Source organism: Cyclopterus lumpus, chromosome 1 (assembly GCF_009769545.1).
Source record: "Cyclopterus lumpus isolate fCycLum1 chromosome 1, fCycLum1.pri, whole genome shotgun sequence".
NCBI classification, from domain to species: Eukaryota; Metazoa; Chordata; class Actinopteri; order Perciformes; family Cyclopteridae; genus Cyclopterus; species Cyclopterus lumpus.
In genome coordinates this window covers 2,310,465-2,334,306 of record NC_046966.1, presented here as the reverse complement: position 1 = coordinate 2,334,306, position 23,842 = coordinate 2,310,465, and the positions used below count along the sequence as shown (strand labels likewise).

General features: G+C 43.3%; 1 protein-coding gene across 1 annotated transcript in view; it reads left to right on the top strand.

The window, feature by feature from the left end:
• sorcs3 (sortilin related VPS10 domain containing receptor 3) overlaps nt 1–23,842 on the top strand; it is a 196,106-nt gene that overhangs the window by 153,575 nt on the left and 18,689 nt on the right. The window contains exons 10-19 of the mRNA XM_034542393.1: nt 732–878; nt 3,869–3,971; nt 5,141–5,217; nt 6,910–7,001; nt 8,110–8,217; nt 9,227–9,344; nt 9,438–9,571; nt 13,195–13,308; nt 14,910–15,081; nt 22,890–23,076. Coding sequence (XP_034398284.1) covers nt 732–878; nt 3,869–3,971; nt 5,141–5,217; nt 6,910–7,001; nt 8,110–8,217; nt 9,227–9,344; nt 9,438–9,571; nt 13,195–13,308; nt 14,910–15,081; nt 22,890–23,076 — 1,252 coding nt within the window. The remainder of the gene's footprint in view (nt 1–731; nt 879–3,868; nt 3,972–5,140; nt 5,218–6,909; nt 7,002–8,109; nt 8,218–9,226; nt 9,345–9,437; nt 9,572–13,194; nt 13,309–14,909; nt 15,082–22,889; nt 23,077–23,842) is intronic.

Sequence of the window (23,842 nt, the reverse complement as noted above, 5' to 3'; positions counted from 1 at the left end):
GGACGAGGCGCTCTCCTTCTTTGTGTGCAGATGTGTGTGCGTGCCAATGTGATCGGTGGGGGTTTGGGGGTGCAGTAAATAATTGACAGGTTGGGTTGGAAGAGGATGTGAGGAACCTCGTTAGCCGCAGCCATCCAGAGCGCCATGTTTCTATGACAATGTCAAATGGGCTGCCTATTAGAGTCACTTATACAGACGCGCACCCTTCAGGGAGGGAATGCAGCGCCTCACTATGGCAACCGTTTGGAGTGACTCTGTCCTCGCCATGGCACGCTTTGGTTTAGTTGAGAGACAACTAGCAGGGAGGAGTTTGGAAGAGAGTGTTGTGCATGTGTGTGTGTGTGTGTGTGTGTGTGTGTGTTTGGGCCGATTCGACTCACTGAGAAAAAAGACAAGGTGTCACTTGTCACAAGAATGATTTTGTACTGTCAGTATGGCTGAGATGTGTAAGGATATAATTACAGATAACACATTATACAATAATGCAGCCGGCTCTGCAAGTCAGCTGCCACGAGAGAGGATGAGCACACCATTTGGCTGAGCTTGTGTGGCGAAGATTGCCACCTCAATACACAACATGCCCTTTCTGCTGTGAGCACTGGGTGCACTGGGTACCTCTGCAACAGAGGACTGGGCTGTGATGGGAGAGGTTTCATGTGAACCACACTGTGCTGGGGAAAGAGGGGAAAGATGCAGATTCAACCTGTTGTGTGTGCATCTGTGTCCGGCAGGTGGCAGGAATCAAAGGCATGTTGATTGCTAACAAGAGGCAAGACAACCAGGTCAAGACCTACATGACCTACAATAAAGGCCGGGAGTGGAGGCTCCTGCAGGCTCCTGCGACCGACCTGGATGGAAACGACATCCACTGCATACTGGTAAGACCATAATATTTACCGTCTAGCTAAAAGGCATTACCTGCTCATCTTTAAAAAGATCATTGATATGTATTGTATCACATTGGAAGAGGCCTGCATTCATAAAGGGTTTAACTAATACAGGTCTCTATTGGTTGATAGTGGTTGAGAGGTCACTTTTAAAAGGGCAAAAGCCACCAATATATTATTTCCATGGTTCAGTCAATATTAGTGAACATGAACTACTCTCAAAGCCAGCGAGTGGGAAGTGAGTCTCGAGTATGAATGCCAAACAGTTTTTAATTCTCCTTTTTTGTACCGAAATGAGCTTTATTCTGTTCTAGTGCGTTCTGCCGTGGAACAGAAAAGGTTCCCGATCCACTCAGAACATTCCCCTGTGCTGCCAGTGGCATCTAGAACATCTCTCCCTGTTCGTTGTCCGTGGAGCAGTTCCACATTTTACACTTGACGACACACACATTCGAGCACTCTAGCTTTTGGATTTTGGGGGGAATATTTTTAGACTTGTGGTCTCCATCTTTTCCTCGTTTGTCCTCCAGTAAAATGTTTGGCAACACTTTCTATGACGCCAATGACTGTCACGCATAAAAACACATAAAGCTCTTAAAGCATTATAATCTGCTTGTAGCACTGTGAGATCATAGCTATATGCATAGCTATATATATATACTCTGTAGTTTAACTTTATTGAAGAAATTGTACTTGCTTGATTCTTGTTGTTCTGAGTTTGGACTCATGGTTTAATGCACTTATTGTAAGTCGCTTTGGATAAAAGCGTCAGCTAAATGACATGTAATGTAATGTAATATACATATCCATGTATATATACATATCCATGTATATATACATGTATATGTATATACATATACATGTATATATATACTGTACATATATACATATATATGTATATATGTATATATATATACATATCTATTTCTATATATACAGTACATGTCTATATACATATATAGACAAATGCTTTATAACTGTAATCACCATCTTCTTGACAGAAAGTGCTGAAATGTCGAATCTTTTTCATATCAACTTCAAAATGACTGATTAATCAAGTGACAGGTCAACATTGTTTCACAGCACAGACAATGCCTTCGTAATAAAACATATGTATGGCTTGAACATGCAGGACGTGGTGTCGTAGTACCACCACAGTGTCACAAATGCTCTCTCCATTACTGCAGCAGCTGCATAACAGATTGTTGTAACACTCAATGAATGGAGTGGGAACTATTGTATGTAAATGTTTTTTCATAGTAGTATTAACCAAAGGCATATTGTACCCGTTTGGGGTTCAAGCTGTTGACTCCTCTCTGGACTGCTCTCCCACGGACCATCTGGAAATAAGATGCAGGGCACCTGGACAGAAATGCGTTGATTAACACTATCAAAAGCAAACTGTGTGTGGTGGGCAATGCTCCTCAGAGAATGAAGCACAGGGCGCAGGGTTGTGAACGCAGGGCTGGCTCCTCCCCCAACCAATTATCATATCAGTAATAAAGTTGTATGCCATGACAGCTCTAGGGTGCAATTCCCCAGGTGGCGCTGTTGGTTATATGTCATTTCTCCCCCGAATGCCCCCACCACATTCATATTGACAGTTTTCACTTCTTGGCAAGTATAGAAATGTTAACAAATGGCTATAACTGCTGTAGAAAGCATTAAGAACTGATGAAGCCTTTAGTAAAACTTACAGACCATTTACGCAGTTAGCGATATTAGAAAGTGGGACTGAACTGGCCGTGCACTTTACCTCGCCAGGCCCTTCCTGTCGTAAACAGCTGCAAAAAAGAAACAAGCTGATTTCCAATCAGATGAACTAGTGTTGCCTTTTCCTGCAAAGCAAAGCTTGCATTAGTGTTTAATATAGGATGGTGTGTTTGGTAAATGATGAAGGATGGCAGATCTCCTCCACTGCATGTGTTGACAGCGTGTCGCTGCTCATTAGACGGCCTCCCTCCCGCTGAAGCCAACTGTTGGGAGGACTCGCGTTGGAGACATTAGGGCGACTGCGTGCCGGTTCGGAGGTGATTTTGAGGCCGTGCGGTGTGGCTCACGGGTTCCCTGTGATTGTGCATCCATGTGACATTTTAATTACCGCCGTAGATTCCTTTTGATTGCCCTGTTTAGTCCCGCTGCCCTTGATGTCCGTACACCAGTGTGACACGCTGTCTGCTGCAGAGATGAAAGGAGGCACACTAGTGACTTTTTTTCTGCTCCGTGAACAAATGTAATTGTGTTCTGTTGTGTGCATCCCCCGGGGACTTGCCTTCATTCAATGCAAATTCCATCCCTCTTTGTATTAATCACAGATTAAATGCAATTAGCACAAATGTATGAAGACACAGTGGGTTCTGTTTGGGAGGCTAATGAATGAATCATGCTTGTTTTGGGATGGTTTTTGTTTTTTTGCGCTACAATTTTGTTTCCGACCGTAATATTTATAAATGGTTGTGGAATTTATATAATATTTTCTGTAAATGTGATTCGACATGAGTGAATATGCCTCTATTGTCAAACCTGTAAATCTATTTAATGTCTCTTTCACTGAAATGGGACATATTTTTATTTTTAGATTCATACCTGTGTTTTGCGATTTCGTCAAGAACATGTTTTAATGTTTAAAAAAAACGTATTTGTGTTTTTCTCACACTGTCTGAATATACATGAATTCACCCTCGGACAAAAACGTGCAGTTTTAGCGCCTTAAGCCCCTCCCCCCTCATGACAAGCCCAGTCTGCTCAGATTGGCTTGCGTTTAAAATATGGTGCACCTTTGCAAAGGTAGTTCTCAAGGGTTATATTCTAATGACCCGGGAAAAGGAGCCACATCTGATTGGCTGCTTGAATCACATGACTTCTGGGTGACTGGGTCGTCTTCTTCCACAGCCTGTGGGTGGGTGGGCTCTCCAGATACACTAACGGATGTGCAGTGGGTATTTCATTGACATGTCCCCCTTCACATTCTTCTTCTGCAGCCCTTCTGTTCACTTCATCTCCAACTGCAGATGTCTGAGAACCCTTACTTGTCAGGAACAATCTCCACCAAGAACTCTGCACCAGGGATCATCGTGGCCACGGGTAAGAGAAAAATTGTTTCTACTATCGCAAACTGCTTTGTGGTGATGATTCTTTTCTTCTTGCAATACCGCCTTTCTTCTTTTGGATTTACAAATGTCTATATTTCAACTCATAAGTTGTACTGTGACCATCCCCCCCCCCCCCCCCCCCCACTCACACACACACACACACACACACACACTTCAGCTTCTGTCTCAAGGACTCTTTGAGCTACACTTGGGCACAGTGCACCGCAGTATATCTCCACTTCTTCCACGGGCAAATATGTCACATGTCCACCTGCTTTGATGTCACATCGCCCAGCCCATAATAAGAAAGGGCCAGCGTTCGTGTTGTGCAGTGTGAGCCTGCATAGTGTAAGAATATTTCAAAGAGTTGAAGCAAAGAAGAGAGATGGCGTGAGATAAAATGGACCGCGTTGGCACCTGGGCAGCAGGAAAGAAGTCTGCCTTTTGCTGTGTGTGTGTGTGTGTGTGTGTGCGCGAGAGCATGCCTGCATGTGTGTGTGTGTGTTTGAGAGAGCGTGCACTTAATATGCGAGCGTGTGTTTGTCTTTGGATCTGTCTGTTTTGTCTTCGGAGTGTGAGAATGCTGTGCACACACACACACACACACACACACAAACACACACGCTTGCACACAGTGCGTGTCTTTGTGTGTCTGATGCGTTGCTGGCCGGGCCTTTGCTTTGGCACCGTGATTCACTTTTGCCCACTGCGGCCTTTTGAAGACGTCAGCTGGTGCAGAGATCATCTCACCAACATGACAAACAGCATCCAGATCAAACACACGCCCGTCTACTGAGCCGTGGCCAAGGCCGTGGAGCAGATCACCGGATGAAGTCGGTCCCCGGGGAAAGAAAGACGCTTCGGAGGCCGCGTGTTGCAACACTGCAAACCGCCAGAGCGAGGAGGCATGCGCCCTCCTCCGCATCTCGCATTATGTTGCCTGTATTGATGCACGCATCCGTAGGAATTAACCTCGGGTGTTCTCCGTGTTCTCCACGCGGAGAGAAGGCGACGAGCCCGAACTGGGAATGGAGCCAGAGGAGTGGATTAATGGCAGAAGCGCTGTGACTGGCAGCACATATTTCAAACACACGGCCCCTTTGCCTCTGTGATCTGCAGTTTTTCTTCCGTCACATGTTCTTTTGGCATTTTCCCCTGCAGGGAATATTGGAGCGGAGCTGTCTTACAACAACGTTGGCATGTTCATATCATCTGATGCCGGCAATAGCTGGAGACAGGTGAGCTTTCCACCCGAGATCAGTCGGAATCGCAATTCAAATAAGATTATGATTTATTACCAAATAGGTTTTCCCATACAAGCAATGTGCTTTGGTGATTCGGTACATGACATGAATTGATATATAAAAAATATGAAAATATGTACATGTGTTGAGTCATAGTTTCCACAAAAAGCCCTTTGTTATGACATTTTGGATTTCTCTCAGGTGTAAATAGATTAAATGAAGGGGGAATTCCATTGAGCAGCTTTCCTGGGTCCTGGTGTTGTGCATGCTGACATGGTGGTCTAAGCATCACCTGTGCTTTTCCTATAACAAGTCAAAGTGTATCCACCGTAACACAGCACCAGATGTCTATCAACAGGAGGAATAAAAGGCTCTGAGGCTGCGGTTTAACATTGGGTTTGGCAAACATTGCACATCTTCCCCACATCCAATAAAAAGCCGGACCGAGACGCTATTATTAGCCTGAACTCTAAGTTACATCCAGGACCAGTTCCCATGCAGTGTGGGGATATTACACAATGGGTTCCCTTTTTCTTATATGTAATATAAGAAAGGCTAATGCCTCAGAATAATAGGCTGCATCCCCCATACAGTAATGTAGCCAGCTCGATGACGACTGCAGGGGCGCTGAACAGCTGTTTGTAGGTTACTTTAGAACCATTAGCCACTGAGCTAATAACATACTGTTATGCTTTTTCTTTTGAAGTATTGCTCAACAGATGATGGAAAACGCTTTGCCGAGTAGCCCCCTAAGCCCTAACCCAGCCCTAACCCTTATGCTGCGTTCACACCAAAAGCGTTGCCAATTCCATGCAAAGTCAATGCACAATGGATGCAAATAAAGCAAATGTTCGCCGGGAGGCGCAAATAGCGTAGCGCAAATGAGGCGAATAGCGTGAAGTGAAAAATGTGCCTCATTCGCCTGACACTGAGTTGTGAAAGCCAATCAGCGTTGAGACGCTGCGCTCGTCATCTCTGACGTCGTGCCGTTGGTGAATTAATTTGGCTGCTGCTACTCTAGTAGCACTGGAAGCGGCAGTCATACAGACATAGTCGGTGAAATTCACCGAGCTGTTCCGACGTTTGTGGGATGTCCACAACAAATTTAAAGCAGAACTAGTGGTTATTTCATCCATGGTGGATGGCGGAAATTATAACTGTTTCCACGGAGTAAAGCCACGGAGATAAGCCACGCCCCTTCTCCGGCGCGTCTAGCGCGAATGAAGCTAATAAACCACAAATAGTCGGGCGAGTAAGCTCACGCGATTTGTTGTGAACGCAGCATTACTCTAACCCCCTAACCATCCCTACCCCCCTCACCCTAATATATAAGGGTCCCCTATATAGGGCACCCTAGTGCTCAGGAGTTCTCAACATGTAACTCACATGACTTATCAGCCGTTTCTGCCGTCGGTGTCGTCCCGGATGTTTCAGCTGGGTCAGGGCTTCTGTGGTTGGGACACTGCCGCTCGGGTAGCGTCTGCATGCAGCCCAAGGGACACAGGAACAAACGGAGAGAACAAAAACCCACATGAATAGCCGTGGTGTCAAATCGAGTTCCCCTCACAAAAAATGGTGATCAGTGGTTGGTCATTAGACACGCAGGGTTTCATGTAAATTACCAAAGCAATATTGTGCCTGTTGCATCATTGCTATAATGAAAAACTTCTCCTTGTCTCTGTTCAGATTTTTGAGGAGGAGCACAACGTGTGGTTCCTGGACAAAGGAGGGGCCATCGTTGCTGTCAAACAGCCGTCGGTGCCAACCAGACACTTGTGGTATGTCTATCTAGAAAACTTTTTTGGACACTCTTCCTCTCTTAAATTGCTTTTCCAATTTCCTGCAGCTATTTTTAGGCTCATTCCACCCTCTTGGTTTATATTATATGTGACATTTGATCCAGTTAGCGATGCACTTCGACGATGCCTCTGTAGAAAAAAAAAAAAGAAGTCAGAGGCGGTCTAATTTGAGAGATTCTTTTTTTTCCAAGCCACTTATCATTAACAGCCAGCCTTCTGAGCCCCCCCTTTTAGTGTTTTCATTAACACATTGCCTTCCTCTTGCCAAATCCGGTGCCTACGCTTTGCCTCAGTGCAGACTAATCCAAGTGAGACCAGATCTGTTCTTCAGTCGCTTTTGCAACAATTCTGAAATTAGTTTTAGAGCCAGTGAAGTGGAGCCTGCTGGCTTTTTTTTCTTTCCCCCTTCCTCCAAACTAATTTAAGTGTGGTGGTAGGAGAAATGGGAGAAAAAAAGATAGAAAGAATCCTGTGCAGCTCCAAAGCCAATGTACAGCAGCAATGGAACCGGATAGCTTTCTCAGTGTTCAGCTCAACACTTCCCCTGGCTGAGTCTTATTATAGGTGGATGTCAGCGCTGTTTCTCTTGTCAATGCTTTTAGCCAAATCAGAAATCAAGGTGTGTGTGTGTTTAGGAGGGGGGGGTGTTCATTCTTCCATGCACAGGTCTCAGCAGTGTTTCAACCCGTGTCACACTCAGGTACTCCTAGTTGTTCTCCCTTCAGCACTGATGTTGATAAGCTGTCACAATCAATAGAGCCTGGTCCCGATGATGAAAGCTGCCCACTTTTTTTATATTTATCTTGCTGTCTCCTTCTCCCAGTTCTGCAGTTTTGTAGTTCAACATGAAACGGTTCTATTCTGGTCTTGTTTTTTTCACCCCTGTGCAGACCAGGACCTGTGACGTTTCCCTTTGTCCCTTTCTGGCATATTCAGCTCAACGCTGTTATGCTTGCATCTTCACCTTGATACCCAGACAGTCTGCCTTTTAAATATCGTTTAATGCTCAGCCATTTGATATTTACCCAAAGCTACAGTAGCTAATTGCACAGAGACTCAGAGAATGCGTTCTGACTCACATACACAGGGTCAGCTTCGATGAGGGGAGGCAGTGGACCCAGCACAGCTTCTCCCTGGTGCCTCTGTTCGTGGATGGGGTCTTGGTGGAGGCTGGGGCTGAGAACCAAATCATGACGTAAGTCCAGAAGAAAATCAAAAAGAAGGATGAATGACATGTTAAAGGCTGTTGATTTCGTTGTCCTTTTCAGGGGTATTGTGGGTGAAAGATGGATTATTTAAAAAATATTCTGTTCAGCACTCAACAATTCTCAACAAAAAGGCTTGATGGATGGAGCACCTTTAAGGAAGGCATCCAGCCAAGGCTGTGGAATGTAGTCTTTATTAAGCCACGTTCTGAGGGGCAGGTAGTTCATGTGGGCCTTTGTGGATAAGGAGATCACTTGTTTAATGAGGCAACCACAAAGTGCTCGAAAACATTTTCTCTATAAAATGAAATAGTCATGATTTAATGAGCAATAGTTATAATAGGTCATTGTTAGTCATACTTAAAAGAAAATCCATCTTGTGTTTTAATTTATTGTAAGATTAAAGCTCCAAAACTCAGTTAGCAGAATTGTGTGGTTTGATTAGTTTTGATTGACAGCGACCAAACCCCCCCCCTCCCCAACGCATAATGATTGCTGCATTGATATATGTGACATAAGTCCGGTGTGATAGTCCGGCCCATACACTCAACAACACAAAAATATTTAGTGTGAACTGCTTTGTCAAACAATTTGTGATTTCTTTGTAGGATCCATCATTCATAATAAAACACTCTCACATGTTGTGAGGGAATGGATAATATAATATTTAGAATATTGATTTTTCAGTTTTTGTCCCTTTTAAACATTTTGCGATTCAGATCTCAGCAATCATAAAAGCTCACCCTCCACCACCACTGCCTGCCATTATGAAACTAAATAAAATGTGGTCATATTTCCATTTTTTCTTTTGCTTTAACTGTCACAGTGTTGTTTAAAAAACAATCCATTTGTGTCACTGCATCTGAGGGAAGGTTATCACTGGCTACGTCCTGTTTATTGTGGCCTGGGCCCATTGGTTGAGAATAGCTGCTTTAATGTACACATTGTCATAATGTCGTTGCTTATGATTCAAAGTAATTGTAGCCTTCGCTTCTGCAGCTTCTTTGGACACTTCAGCCATCGTTCTGAATGGCAGCTCATCAAGATCGACTACAAGTCCATTTTTAGCAGGAAATGCACAGAAGAAGACTATCAGACCTGGCACCTGCACAACCAGGTGGGACGCATAAGCATATCACACAGGAATGTGCACCGCTGCCATAAACAGAAGCAACAGTCTCAGTGTTTGTGGTGCTTGTTGTGCCAACAGGGTGAGCCATGTGTGATGGGGCAAAAACAGATTTACATGAAGCGCAGGCCGGGGAACTACTGCATGCTGGGAAAGGACTACTCCAGAATCCTTTCAGCTGAGTCCTGTATTTGTCGAGCTCATGATTTTGAATGGTAAGATGATGTGTTCCCCTTCCCTTCCTTCGTAGTCGCCGAGGGGGATTATGTGTCTCTCCATTGTCTGCAGAAGAGAGCTTCATTAACATCGTCGCTTGTTCTCAAACACCGACACACATGTTCGACCACTCCTTTCAACCCGAGTGTTGTTTCATTCGACCTCGTGACATCATGTGTTTGTACTCGTTTCATTTTTTTATTGGGCAGCTGCCAAATGTTTGTATCGGTACGCATCCACAGGTCTTTTTTATTTAAATGCTGTACCCAGTCAAAAGCTCCCGTATTTAAAGTTCAAGTAAAAAACATCTATGACTTCTTCAAAATGTATTTATTCCAGCCCAACCTGATGTCCCTTTTTCCTGTTGAAAAGAGACTTGGTGCAAGTAAACGTCCCTGACGGACACTAGAGGGCTACGTAGAGCGCGCAGGGCCACTGACCCCGCTGACCGAGCCACTGACCCCGCTGACCGAGCCGCTGACCCCACTGACTGAGCCACTGACTGAGCCGCTGACCGAGCCACTGACCCCACTGACTGAGCCACTGACTGAGCCGCTGACCGAGCCACTGACCGAGCCGCTGACCGAACCACTGACTGAGCCACTGACTGAGCTACTGACTGAGCCGCTGACCGAGCCACTGACAGAGCCACTGACTGAGCCGCTGACCGAGCCACTGACAGAGCCGCTGACCAAGCCACTGAACGAGCCACTGAACGAGCCACTGACCCCACTGACTGAGCCACTGACTGAGCCACTGACTGAGCTACTGACTGAGCCGCTGACCGAGCCACTGACCCCACTGACTGAGCCGCTGACCCCACTGACCGAGCCACTGAACGAGCCACTGACAAACAACTCACTCCCATCACTTCATACTGCATAACTTTCATCAGCTGGATTTGATGCAAAACAGGCAAAACAAAATGCAGAGATGAGAAAAGAACACTGATGTGTTGAGCTCTTCTTTAAGACCATTGTGTTCTTGCATACGCTTTCTTGTCTTGATGCTCATCTAATAATAACTTGTTACAACACGCTGAGCAGATATATCTATTTGTACATATATTTAGAGGGATGTGATCTCTTGAAGGAGTATATATATATATATATATATATATATATATATATATATATATATATATATTTCAAACAGAGCAATGAACTGGTTCCTTTGACAGCATTACAGATGGAATTATAATATAGAGGTTGCATGTGGTACAAAAAGATTCTCTGGAGCACAGACACAACATGTAAAATGTATGATTTATTCTTTAGCAGTAAGAAAGGAGTGTCTTCTTCTGTGATCAGAGCGTTAGGAGTGCACCATTGGAAGCATGCAGCTCTCACAAGAGAGGAGTCATATACAAACACCATTCCAGGCCAACTTTCAGCCATTTAAGTGGAATCCATTGCATAGGCTATTCATGTGTCTCATTAATGTACTCCATTTACTGTGTGTTTTCCAATAATCTGATAAATTTGGGATCGTTGTGCACGATTTGCTCATAATGTCTGTCTTTCTGTGAGCTCGCTATGCTTGTAATTCTGTTGAGACGATGTGTGTGGCTGCAAATAGTTTCAATTTGTATGCAAATCCCAAACGGTTGTATTCTTTATCTCATAGTGACAGGGGAGAAGCAAAAAGCCATCCCAACATACAGCAGTTAGTTTGTGTTAGTGCCAAATGTTCCCCATTGAACTAATGTAAAGTTACTTATATTTTCTTTCCGTGACTAGTCTGATTTCTGCTGCAGTCTCTCTCTGCAGAGAAGTACCTGCAACTTGCTTAGGAAATTAAGATTTCTTTAAAACATAAGAGCAGAGAAAAAACCCTCAACTCTTACACGTCCTTCGAGGGGCCAGTCGATCAGGTGAAGCACATTCTCATCATCATGAGAACAATGGTGCTCTGCAAGGTGGAGATCTGCCTGCAAATAGGACAATTACATCATCTTATTGTTTGTACAAGAGGCTGATTCAACAAAGATTAAAGCTGGATGTCAACCCTCCATACCTTTTTTGAATACAGACCATAATGTAGCACAGAGTAACTGTCAACTACTGTAAGCAAACTTCCACTCTGTTCCTAGATTCAAATGAGACCTCGGGTCACGACTCTGTGTCTCCTAAATTCCACAATTCCTCAGGCTCAATTCCTAAAGTGCCTCTCGAGGTTCGCAGGAGGAGCTCTAAACGAGGAAACGTTGTGTATCTCAACCATGGCAGGACTCTACAAATGTACCAGTTCCTTGTTGTAGTTACAGGGTTCATACACATGTTGACCAATGGATTTCCATGACTTTTCCATGACTTTTAACCAAATTTCCATGACTTTTCCATGACATGACTTTGACATATTTATATCAATTATTATTCCTTTAATCAAACTGTGTAAATGAACATATAAATACAACAAATTTCCATGACAACTTCTTTTTTTTCAAGGCCTGGAAATAACCATTTTAAAATTCCATGACTTTTCCAGGTTTTCCATGACCGTACGAACCCTCTAGTTAACGATGACGATGACCTGCCCTTCACAGTTTGTGTAGCTCCTCCTCAGGCTCTGTTCTCACATGTTTCACCTGCTAGTAGTTCTGTTTTTATCCAGGCTGTGGGAAACCGATATTATCCTGCTATGATGTTTACAAGTGTCCCTCTTTATTTGTATAGTATTTTTCACACAAACATTTAGCTTCACACAATAAAATATATAAATAATATATATGATACTTTTATTTGTCGTCAGCATTTGAATTGAGCTGAGGAAAGGATGTCTCATTTGTTAAATACCTGTTGCCACGACTCCTCTCTTCCTCTCTCCTCTCATGTCCTCCTCGCCTCCTCTGCTCTCATCTCCCAGGGAGGAGGCAAGGAGGTGTGGAAAGGAACAATCGGGGAAACGAGGAAGAGTCCTAGTTCTACCAAAGCGATTGTCGTGGTTTGAATTGATTTCTAAAAGGTTCTCCAGTAACTAAACATATCGGCAACGAAGACAGAGAAAACCCCACTTCTGTGAGCTCGCAGAGGCTCTATCAGTGTTGTACACTCTCTCAATATGTGCCTTTCGTCTGCTTTGTGCCAAAGTTACCATCCTCACCTTCTGCCTCTAACTCCACATGCACCTGTGCAACCAATCTGCGTTGACAGCGTGTTAATGAGAACCGCATGCTGTCATTATCCCAGAGTCAAACTGGCCTATTCAGCCTCTGGCCTTTCTGGTTTTGGTTATTCGTTCAGGCTTGGTGAGTAATTGATAAATCAATGTCGGGGCCCATTATTAGAATGGACACTTGCTTACCTCTCGTTGTTAGATGTAAATCGTGTTCCGATTGCAAACGAAAGCAGGTCGAGTGAGAGTCCGAGTGTGGTGGAAAAGAAGAAGGAAAAAGCCCCTCCAGGGTGTGTTTCTATACAGTCAGCTTCACACTGCTGTGGCACATTTGTTACCTTAATCGATACATAATAGTGGATTCATTTTGGTACCAGACGGGCCCCATGTCACCATCTATGAAGAGAAAGATCAGAAAGCGTCGCAGGACACACCGTATGACAATATGTCCCTTCTAACATGCCGATGTTGATCAGGCTCCACGTGGATGTGCTTTGTTGCCCAACAGCGATTACGGATATGAGCGTCGCGGCGACGGGAACTGCCGGCCAGCCTTCTGGTTCAACCCCTCCACCGTCTCCAGAAGCTGCAGCCAGGGTCAAAACTACCTCAACAGCACAGGGTGAGCGCTGTGTGATTTGTGTCGTTATGCTTCATACATTCATGTGTCTTTTCTTTCCTTTGCACAAAACATGCCTGTCTGGGATGCCGTTTCTTGTTGTAATGTGACCAGACATGTTAAACTGGATGAGAACGCTGAGCGGGCAAGAAGCGGCGGTTCACAATGTGGGTTTAACATGTTGGCTAAGGATGTGGCCATACGTGAGTCTGATACATCCGTAAAGATAACCTAAAGCCCACTTGTTAGCAGTGTTACAAACAACCACATCCCACGTCCCTCATCTGGAGTCTGTGAGGAGCTAGAAGCACATTCAGTCAAATGCTGTGTATTTTCTACTAATACTGCATGTTGTACTTACTTTACTACATTTATTAACATGTACAGTTACTTTGATTTTGCGTTGAAAACGTTCTCTATAAAAATAGCCGGCCGTAGTTATGAGGGGAGTAAAGGAGGAAGTCAGCTGCTGTAGTATGAAGTCTGTAGGGGGGAGGTTGGGGTGAAAGGATGGGGGGCTTTCACCCAGGAGACCGGTGCTCGTGTCCCGTGTGAAGCTCTCCTTATTTTGAGGTTCTCCTTATTTACTTATAGTAAACTAGGCTTTGTAACGTTATGTTGTGGGAGTATGCACAGGATAAAAAAGATACCGAGTTACAAGTTGCATGGACTGTGGGAGGAAGTGCTACACTTACTTAATTCTTTAGTTTTAACACTGTATCTGATCGACTATGGACCTCCAATCTACTACTTAGTAACAAATATTGACCGTTTCCTGTTGCCTTCAAATTGATCAGAGCATCGCTACTTTATGTTTGCTTTGTGATCGATCTTATTTCAATTATCAGTTTTACCAACACATCCCTGGTGTTGAAATGATTACCACTACAGTGCACAATGTAGGATTTAAGTGGGTCAGGCACGTGGTCCCTTGGGGTTCGGGTGGGTAACTGCTCTAGAAGAGAAGTGTGTGAGACTGATCTCAAATGAGTTGCTTTAGATCCACTTCTAAACTCCGATCTCTAGATGAGATCCGCCCTATCCAGAATGGGATGAATGCTCATATTAACACAGGTTTTCCCCATAAAGTCTACCAATATCTAAGAAGCCCGCTTCTTTTGCTGGACACCACCGCCACAGCCAGCGGCCATCGGTTACACTTGTGATAATATGTTCTTCATACCGAACACATTGCTTGTGTTCTGTCGGCAGTGTAATCATGTCTTTTCACTCCATTTTCTCTCTTGTTCCAGCACGATGTGTGTGCTTTGTTTCTTGTGAGGCTCCTCAGGGGATACACACCTCCAAAGCTTAATCACTGTGTTTTCATTCACTCGTGCTGTGATTAAGCTTTGGAGGTGTCTTAGCCTCTGACTCCGCTTGTGTTGTCAGTTGTCGTCTCGTTTGCTTTTGAAATTGGAAGGCACAACAGCTGTACTGACACACCACTGAGTTCAACAACATTGTTTCTGAACCAAGAGCCCATGTAGCACCTGGGGGATTCACTCGAAAGCCAAAGGAGTGCATAGACTTGAGAGGATTGAACTAGAAATGTCGTGTCATAGAATACAGTTCAAGTTGATTTTTTTGTGGCTCTTTCGTAGGTACCGCAAAGTGGTGTTAAACAACTGCACTAAAGGAGTTAAAGAAATGTACATGGCCAGAAAGCAGCAGTGCCCCAACAGACCTCCAAAAGGACTCCAGCTGACCAGCAAAGACGGAAAACTCACGGCCAACCTGGGCAGCAACGTCACCTTCTTGGTTCATCTGGATGAGGTGAGCACAGCCAACATGGCTCCTTCACTGGTCCAGCTCAATGCCCTTGTTATTGCTTTTAGGCACTGATTTATTTGTTTGAGTTTAACTGAGAAGATCTTTTTTAAATGTACAATTACAAATATAGCATTTGTGTTCTCTACCAACTTGTGTTCTCCACCAACTCTTTAGTGAGTGTCTGACTGTGAAAACACAAAAGTACTGTACCAATATAGTTGCCTTGTAGCCAGGAAATGCTAACTAGCTAGTTTCAACCTTTCTCTGTGTGCTGTACAGCTGAGCAGGCAGTGTACGGTTCATATGACAGAGCTGCATCCACAAAACTAGTAAAGGTCCGGGACATTAAACGTAACAAAGACACAGATGCTAAGAAGCTCTTTTGCTAAAAACACTTGCAATTCACGTTTTGATTAAAGTTTGATGATAATTATGAGACAAAACAGTCAAGTTTATGGTCCAATATTCAAAAGATGTTGCAGGAATGACATTACAGTGCAAGCACATCCATAAAGGCCTGCAGATAAGTGAATACCCTGATTGTGAATACCCATGTTGCAAAGTGTATATGGTATATAAGTATATACTGTATGTTGACTTTGCACCAAGAACACATGAGGTTGAACATGTACTTGAAACATAAGAATTAGTGCAGTCACATTTTAATCTTTTTTTAAATGTTATTATCAAATTAATGTATATTTTTAAAAGCAGGATATGCCAAACTATTCATAATATGTGGCATCCATCATGGCTCAATACTGGGTCCCTTGTTTATTGTTTTTAAGTGCATCTGTTATCGTAATTACACTGATGACACACACTTTGACCTGTACTTCCCCCCTGGATACAGAAGCCCTGGTAAATAACTGGTAGAATGTAACATAGATCAAAACAATAGAATGTCCCAAAATGCACTGCAGCTCAACTGAGACAACATCCACATTCTTTCCAATCCTTCAAGAATGCAATGCAACAAAAAAAAAAAGAATTCACAGAACCCTGGAGCAGGAATGCTGAAGTCTGATTTCCGTCTGGTGAGTTCGAAGAAAGTAACCGTATTCTGAAGTGTTTAATGGAGTCAAATGGCTCCAAATCACCCATGCAATGGAGTTCTGAGCCAGAGGCGGATTTAAAAGACCTCACTTGATACCCTGTTAGTGAGAAATGCTGAATTCAGAGCCGAGCCTGCCAGGTTTCCTCACATGTTTCTCAGGAAGAATACGCTCCATTGATAATACCTGAGAGCTTTGGAAGTGTTTGCCACTGCTCAAGGTGTGTGTGTGTGTGTGTGTGTGTGTGTGTGTGTGTGTGTGTGTGTGTGTGTGTTGCCCAAGGTCTTGTCCAGACGCAGTTGTCATATTACTGTGTGATAAGTTGAGGAATCGATGGCAGTTTTAATTAAGAGGGGGTTTGCCTGAAAGCGGAGTGGGGGGGCGGAGGGAGGTGGGGAGCAGAACGACGTGATAAAAGAAGAGAAGAAGGACGGGGTAAAGAATCCTCGTCGCATCAATCCTATTTGAGCAAATTCTTAAGATGAATTCAAAGTGTAATTTATATTCATGAACCCTGCGATGACTGGTATTTCTTGGGGAAAGCAAATGCCCTAAAATATTTAGTGGGGAAGACTCTGGTGTACATTCACATTTCAAAACAAGGAAGAAACAGAGAAGACGAAGAAGAAGAAAAAGCCCCCCCCCCATGTTTTGGGATATGAAAAGATCAGCAGCACCTCATGGTAATTGTTTTCCCGGTTAGAACTGGATTTGTGTTGGGTGAGAAAGCAGTTATGCAACAGACAGGCTTTTCTTTCTGCTTGGGCCGAAACGACATCGACCAACCCTCAAACAATGTAGCGGCCTTCCATATCCAGCATCAAAGGAAGGAGACACACATATATATATATATATATATATATATATATATATATATATATATAGCGTGTATAGCGTCTTGGCTGTTGCCTCCGAAGGGCTGAATAACAACGACATGGGGCTACTGGTTCAAAACCACAGAGTACCAGTCATAATCAGAGCACATGAGAACGCAGCACTATCACAGTGTAGATATATAAATACTTTATGAATGATTCTCTAAAATCAGCCGTTTGCACAACTCTCTCTCTCTCTCTCTCTCTCTCTCTCTCTCTCTCTCTCTCTCTCTCTCTCTCTCTCTCTCTCTCTCTCTCTCTCTCTCTCTCTCTCTCCAACCGTGGATTGCTACAAAGGGAAAGTGGAGATATGACTGAAGCTTCACAACAACTAAAAGCCAGCCGACTAAGAAACGTGTCGCTACTGATCTCTGTTTCAGTACCCGAGACAGCGCGACACCTGCTTCTACCACACACACACACACACACACATACACACACACACACACACACAGAGAGAGAATCCATACAGACAACAAATAATCAAAGACAAGAATGTTCTTGTATTTGCTATTTCCCCTGAGATTCCTAAAGCTTAAATAGTAAAAAAAGATCAATGAGTAAAAATAACTGAGAAACAATTCCCGGCCATATCTATGGCTCATGGAACCGTCCCCACGTTCGTAGACTTGAGTCTGGTTTTCTGTGACCGGTTCCATCTTTTCTTCCGGTGACAGAGTGCGTGCCGACTTCCCTCTCGGTTCAGTTCAGTAGTTTGGTGTTGTCATGAATCAGATTCTCCCCCAGCAGCCTCAAGTTGAAGAGTGGACACTGCTGAGAGGACGCTTCATTTGTGTGCTTTCATCCCAGAGAGACGTTACTTTGATTTCCACGGAATAATTCAGGAGATGTTCCTGCCAGTTCTTTTAGGTTCTGGAATATATTCCTAATTGTCCCCATAAGGTACGAACGCTTGAACTGATTTATTTATAACTATTAAATGGTCTCCTTTTAGCCAGTGAGTGTTTGGCTTGATGTAGTGGCCCCATTTGTGTGGCCGCCGCTACATCGCTTCCCCCCAGTGCAATAATCACTTCTCTGTTTCACACTCCAGTCACATTTGGGCGAAAATGTTCTGCAGTCGTTCTTGCTCATGTTCTCTTTTTGTGGAACTTATTTCCGCCCCGGTGGAAAAGAGAGATGGAATCTCTCGCCGGCAAAACACTGTGATCGAACATGACAGGTGCAACCACTGAGGAATCCCAGCTAAAATATTAACTTCAGTGCTCATTTTGAAAGTCAGTGTTGTCATAATACTAGAAAACCTTGTCGTGGCTTGTCAGTTTAAAGCAGCGACAGACAAAATAAACACCCTTTACTCACTTCCCATGAAGGGACAGGCACTGAAGTCGAGCTATTTGTAAAGGAATTTGCCATTTAGTTCATCATTCCAGTCCAAAAATGACCAAAATAGTCCAATTAATCTTCTATGGAAATCAAGAATGTAACATTAATGTGATTTTTAAAGCCACATTAGTTTGTTTTGTTTATTCTCTTTTTGGCCATTTGGAGACGGTCGAACAAGCAGTAGACACTTTCACGTATATGAGATCCTCCCAATAAATAAATAATAAATAAAAATGTTCAGCGAACACATACTGACAAAAACATGTTGAATGTAAAAATGTATAATTTCCACCTGGCCTTAATTTACACATTTTCTCCGGTGATCATTTACTTGCAGTAGTGCAAAGAACATTTTACTTTCTTACATTTTAACTTAAACTTAAACTGTTAAACTTAAGTTTAACAGTTTAAGTTTAAGTCGATTTCTTGTGTTAACAGTAACACAAGAGATCGACAGCTTCTTAAGACACCAGATATTACTTTATGAGCAAATACTTCAACCACAAAACACAAAATGTGGGCAAAGCCAAAATACCCTCAATATCACCTTCATTTTACATATTAACAAAATGTGTAACATTTTCACCATTTTGTAACTTTGTTGTGATGAACTTAAATGCACTGAATTTCCTGCTGACATTTCTGGTGAAATAAATGTATCAGGTCGTGTGCCTGTTTAATAATTACAAATTTTAAAAAAAGATACTTTTCTATATCTGAAAAGTATTTATCTTTTTGGATAATGGTTAAATTGTATATGACATTTTTGATTTTTAGTTCACTACTAAAAGTAATTTACATTGTTAAAATCTTTCTTATCTCAACCATGGTACCTCTTACAATATCCATGAAACGCTCCTGATAATACACATAACTCACCGTCAGTGCATATATTAATCCTCGCTGCTCGGTCTTCTGTGGAAATAACCAAAGTGACTTTCTAGAATCATTCAGAGCTGTCTTTTGTTCGTTGGCCATCACGCTGACACGGCGGCTTCAAGTTTGACACTCACCTGAACAAGCGCCGGCCCTGTGTAGCCGAAGCCCTTTCAGCCCTCACAACAGCGATGTCCCGGCCTCGAGGCTCCTGCCATGACGTCCTTGGCCCTGCTGAGCCCTCGGAGGTGCGGCGCACAAAGAGTGACATTTAAAAAGAGACGGGTCGCCATCAGTCTCAAGCAGATAAGTGAATCCCACCGTGGCTGAAACAGAGAGCAAACACGGACGTGGATCGGAGCAGAACAGCTGAGTGACGTTGGCGCCACCGGGCCCCGAGGCGTGTTTGCATGCCAACTCATTACAGCTCGTTACAATGCCGGCACTGTCAGGCCGTGTTCTTAGCTGGTCCCTTTTCCCTCCTGCCACTTATCGAAGATATCATTTTCCAGGCAAAGTGACATGAAATATCCCCCAGAAGCCTCAACCAAACCTCCCGTGGTTCCCCACTCAGTAGCACACAGAGAAGGGACTCAGGTAGCGATATGGGCAGGAAGGAGCCAAAGGGCATGGAGGAGAACAGGAACAATAGGTGCATTACTTTTGTCTCATTGTGTGCTTTGGCAAAGCTGGCGTGCAAATGAGGTTTGACAAATGGAGATTCCAGTAGCATCGCGCCACAGTGTGCCCGAGGGGAGGCTGGGAGTTTGCATTCGCAGGCCTGTCGGGGGGCGGGGGGGGCAGATTTGGTCGCCGTGGCAGCTGGAGCCCCCGACACTCACACTGTGATCCTCGGATAGTGCCAGATGTGGTTCCCAGAGGACACGGTGCAGGCAGCTGAAGACCTGAACACTGTGCAAAGTCAAGACCGCCCATCCACAGACACTCTGACACACATTTACAATACTCACTCTACCTCTTTCTGACACACACACACACACACACACACACACACACGTAGACACAGCGTAACACCACTCCTCATCTTAACATTGAGGATATTAAGTGATGAAATAATGTTTACATTTAAATCAATTAATTAATGCTGACTGCAAAGCTTGTTTTCTTACTTATAAACCAACAAGCTGTCTGCAAGGACTCATTGAACAAAGTTCCATCAGTTTTTATTTGAATTACAAAGAGCATCAATGCATGTTTTATGTGATGCATTGTTTTCTGCTGAATTGGTCAGGCAAAACTCTTGAAACCACCTGGAATAATTCCATAGAAGAGACGTCAGTACTTTCAGTCTGGACAAGGAGAAATTGAAAGAACTTGAATTGCTACGTAATCATAACTAAGTACTTTGAATGCGTCGTGTAACTCTAAATTTTGATGAAAATGAACGTGGATTTGAAAAGAGCGACGGGTGAATTCACAAAGAGTGAGCAGCTGATGGCTCCATGAAGTGTGCGTCACTGTCTGCCGCCGGGTTCAGTTCACAAAACACACCCGGAAGGTTTTGCAGTGCACTTCCTTGCATCTGTTAGCGATTATGAATGTGGCAACGTATGCATGTTGGCTTCTTGCCAAGAACACAGCAGGCAGAACAATGGCAGAGAAAAAATATTTTTCAGACCGCGCGGTCCAGGTCCTGACCAACTACGGTGGGCAAATCATTTAAACGAGACTCGGATGAACTGGGTTTATAATATCTATAATATCTATATATTTATAATATGCTGTTGGTTTCAAACCTGACAACGCCGTGATTGCTGGGAAGTCTCTCGTGGTTTTGGAATGGGGCTCATTTGCACAGAAAGGGGCCAAATCTCTGCCGATATACCAAATGTGAATAAGTTGCAAATGGCAGAGGAGCACCGTTCCTTTTATTGTAGTTCCTTGTCTCATTCGTGCAATTTAAGTGGCCATAAAAGCGACACAATCCTTTCGCGCCTGCCACTCTGTCACTCGTCTGCCTCTCCTTGGTGTCACCTTCCCCGGGTTGTGTAAATCCACCTGAAATCAATCGCAGCACGTTGCAGTCATCAAGTAAATCTATTCTATGAACTGTATCGGGGCAGCTGCTCTCCCAGAGGAAGAAGCTTCAAGGGTTTTGCTCCGATTGAGCCCACAATGATTTGTGGGGGGGTGGGGTGGGGTGGAGGTGGGGGGTTCTGACAAACTTCAAAGCAGTTTCTGTGCTTTTCATGATGCAGTGACTTGTGATCACGTTTCCATTGTTGTTAGTTCCTGTAAGAGTGAAATGTATCTTGAAATATTTTTCATTTAAGCAGCTAAATGTGGGCAGTTGGTGTATTCCGGGAATAGCCACTTTTATATGCAGACAAAAAAAAGGTCATGAATCGGATGCTTCCTGTGAGACCTCGTAGTATAATTGCAAATGCACATAGAGACTCCCAAATGCAAACACAAAGATTCACAAATGCGCACAGAACAATTCACAAATATGACTCACAACACAAAGACTCACAAATGCATGCATACACATACAAATCCACAAACAAATAGAAAAATTCACATAGAAATGCAGAAATATATTTGTTGTATTTTTCTTTTACATTTATATAAATCGGAATTTATTTATGTGTGCATTGGAATGTACTTGTGAATCGTTCCGTGAGTCTAATTTATTTGTAAATCCTTCTGTGTGCATTTGTAAATCGAACATATTTGTGAATTGTTCTGTGCGCATTTGTGAATCTTTGTGTTTGCATTTGTGAGTCTCTCTGTGTGCATTTGCAATTATTGAGACTGATCTGACCCCATATCGTAGTGCTCCATCAGTGTTGAGGTTGTGGATGGTTCAATAGAAGTAAATGGTGAAAGCGCCCAGGCAGCAGAACAGTTGTGTATTACACATCCATTCATTATTCATTTGGAGCTGTGTTTGTGTCACCTGGTGCACGTGAGGCTGCTTACAAACCTGTTGTTGAGTTCATTTGGTCCAAAGGAACAAAATGATCCATTGTTGCATTTGAGTTCTGGTCCGATCCCTGTTCATATTTTACAAAAAGTGAACAGATTGACCGGTAACTCATTCCAGGCAAGCTGCATCATCACACTGACAGATGTCCATGCATCACTACCTCTGATGAGCATATTTATGGAAAAAAATAAAACATTATGAGTATTAATTAACATGATATGAATAATGACACTTTTCTAATTTACAATGGAAATAAATTGATGCACATAGTTTTTAGTGTAAGTAAGTAGTGTAAACATTACAAACGCTTGTTTCATTTTTATTTTATTTTTACATTTTCATTTCCTTTATTATTTAAATTCTTTAATGTAATATGTCCCGCTCTGCTATTTTATTTTATTGTATATTGTAAACATGTTTGCTGCTGCTTCACTAAATGTCCCCCTGGGGATGAATAAAGTAATATCCTATTAAAGGTCTGGACTCGGCCCCTCATGTGCTAACTGGCCCTTGGCCTCCTGGCCTTTTGCCAAAGCGGTCCCCCAGTAAAGCAGCTCGGCCTCTCGGTGGTTTAACGTGCAAAGGGGATGTCAGTGCATCGTGTTTATCTTTCGTTTCAGTAGCTGAATGTCGGCGTACTCCTGGAATAGCCACGAGTCTATGCAGATGGAAATAAAAGAGCTGAATCGAGGCCCTGCTGTGTTTCAGGGCGACTCTCTGCGCACCAACATCCAGCTGGATTTCGGCGATGGCACAGCCGTGTCCTACTCCAACCTGAGCTGGACCGAGGAGGGCATCAAACACCTCTACAAGTCGGCTGGAATATTCCGTGTTACAGCTCTGGCAGAGAACACGCTCGGTTACGATTCCACCACACTCTTCCTGCACGTCACATGTGAGTTCAAGTCTCTCTCTCCATTGTGTGCTACTGGTTAGCTAATGGCCGCCGCTCTGCACGCGTATGGCACTCACAGGTCCAGCTGACACCATCCCAACACATTCCGTGAAGAGTCCCTTTCATGTTGTAACTGTTCCAAAGACGCTCTGAAAGTGTGCTGCAGGGATGGCATATTTCTTTAGGCCATCCAAGAAAGTTAGCCATCTCCACCACTGAGCTAAAGGAGGACTAGTGTTCTAGTGAGGACGTTTAGTCGGATCATTTACACTTTTTAAGACACATAAAAGCTTTACTGACTTATTTTATATTATAACATTTTCAAAACTCTGGAGTGTTAAATTGTGTTAAATACAGACCTGAATGCAGACATTAAACCAAAAACACAATCAGAAAACACATTGACTCCGAGATGAGGAAACTGAAGGTGCAAATATGGCAATTTGGGGTTTTAGGACTCCTCCTTGCAGCACTGGGGCATTGAATTAATACACCCTGCTCTCTGTAATGAAGACATAAATGCAACATTATCATTAAAATGATAACATTAAAATTAATGTCATTTTGTATTATACAGAAAATGCTTGTTACCACCGATGCTTCATAAGGGAGACAAACCATTACACTTAAAACAGGAGAGTATTCTTTTTATTTGTATGTGTATATATATATATATATATATATATATATATATATATATATATATATATATATATATTGCTCAGCTCTGGCTGCTAAAAGGTGTTCTGCTGAATGACAGCCACAC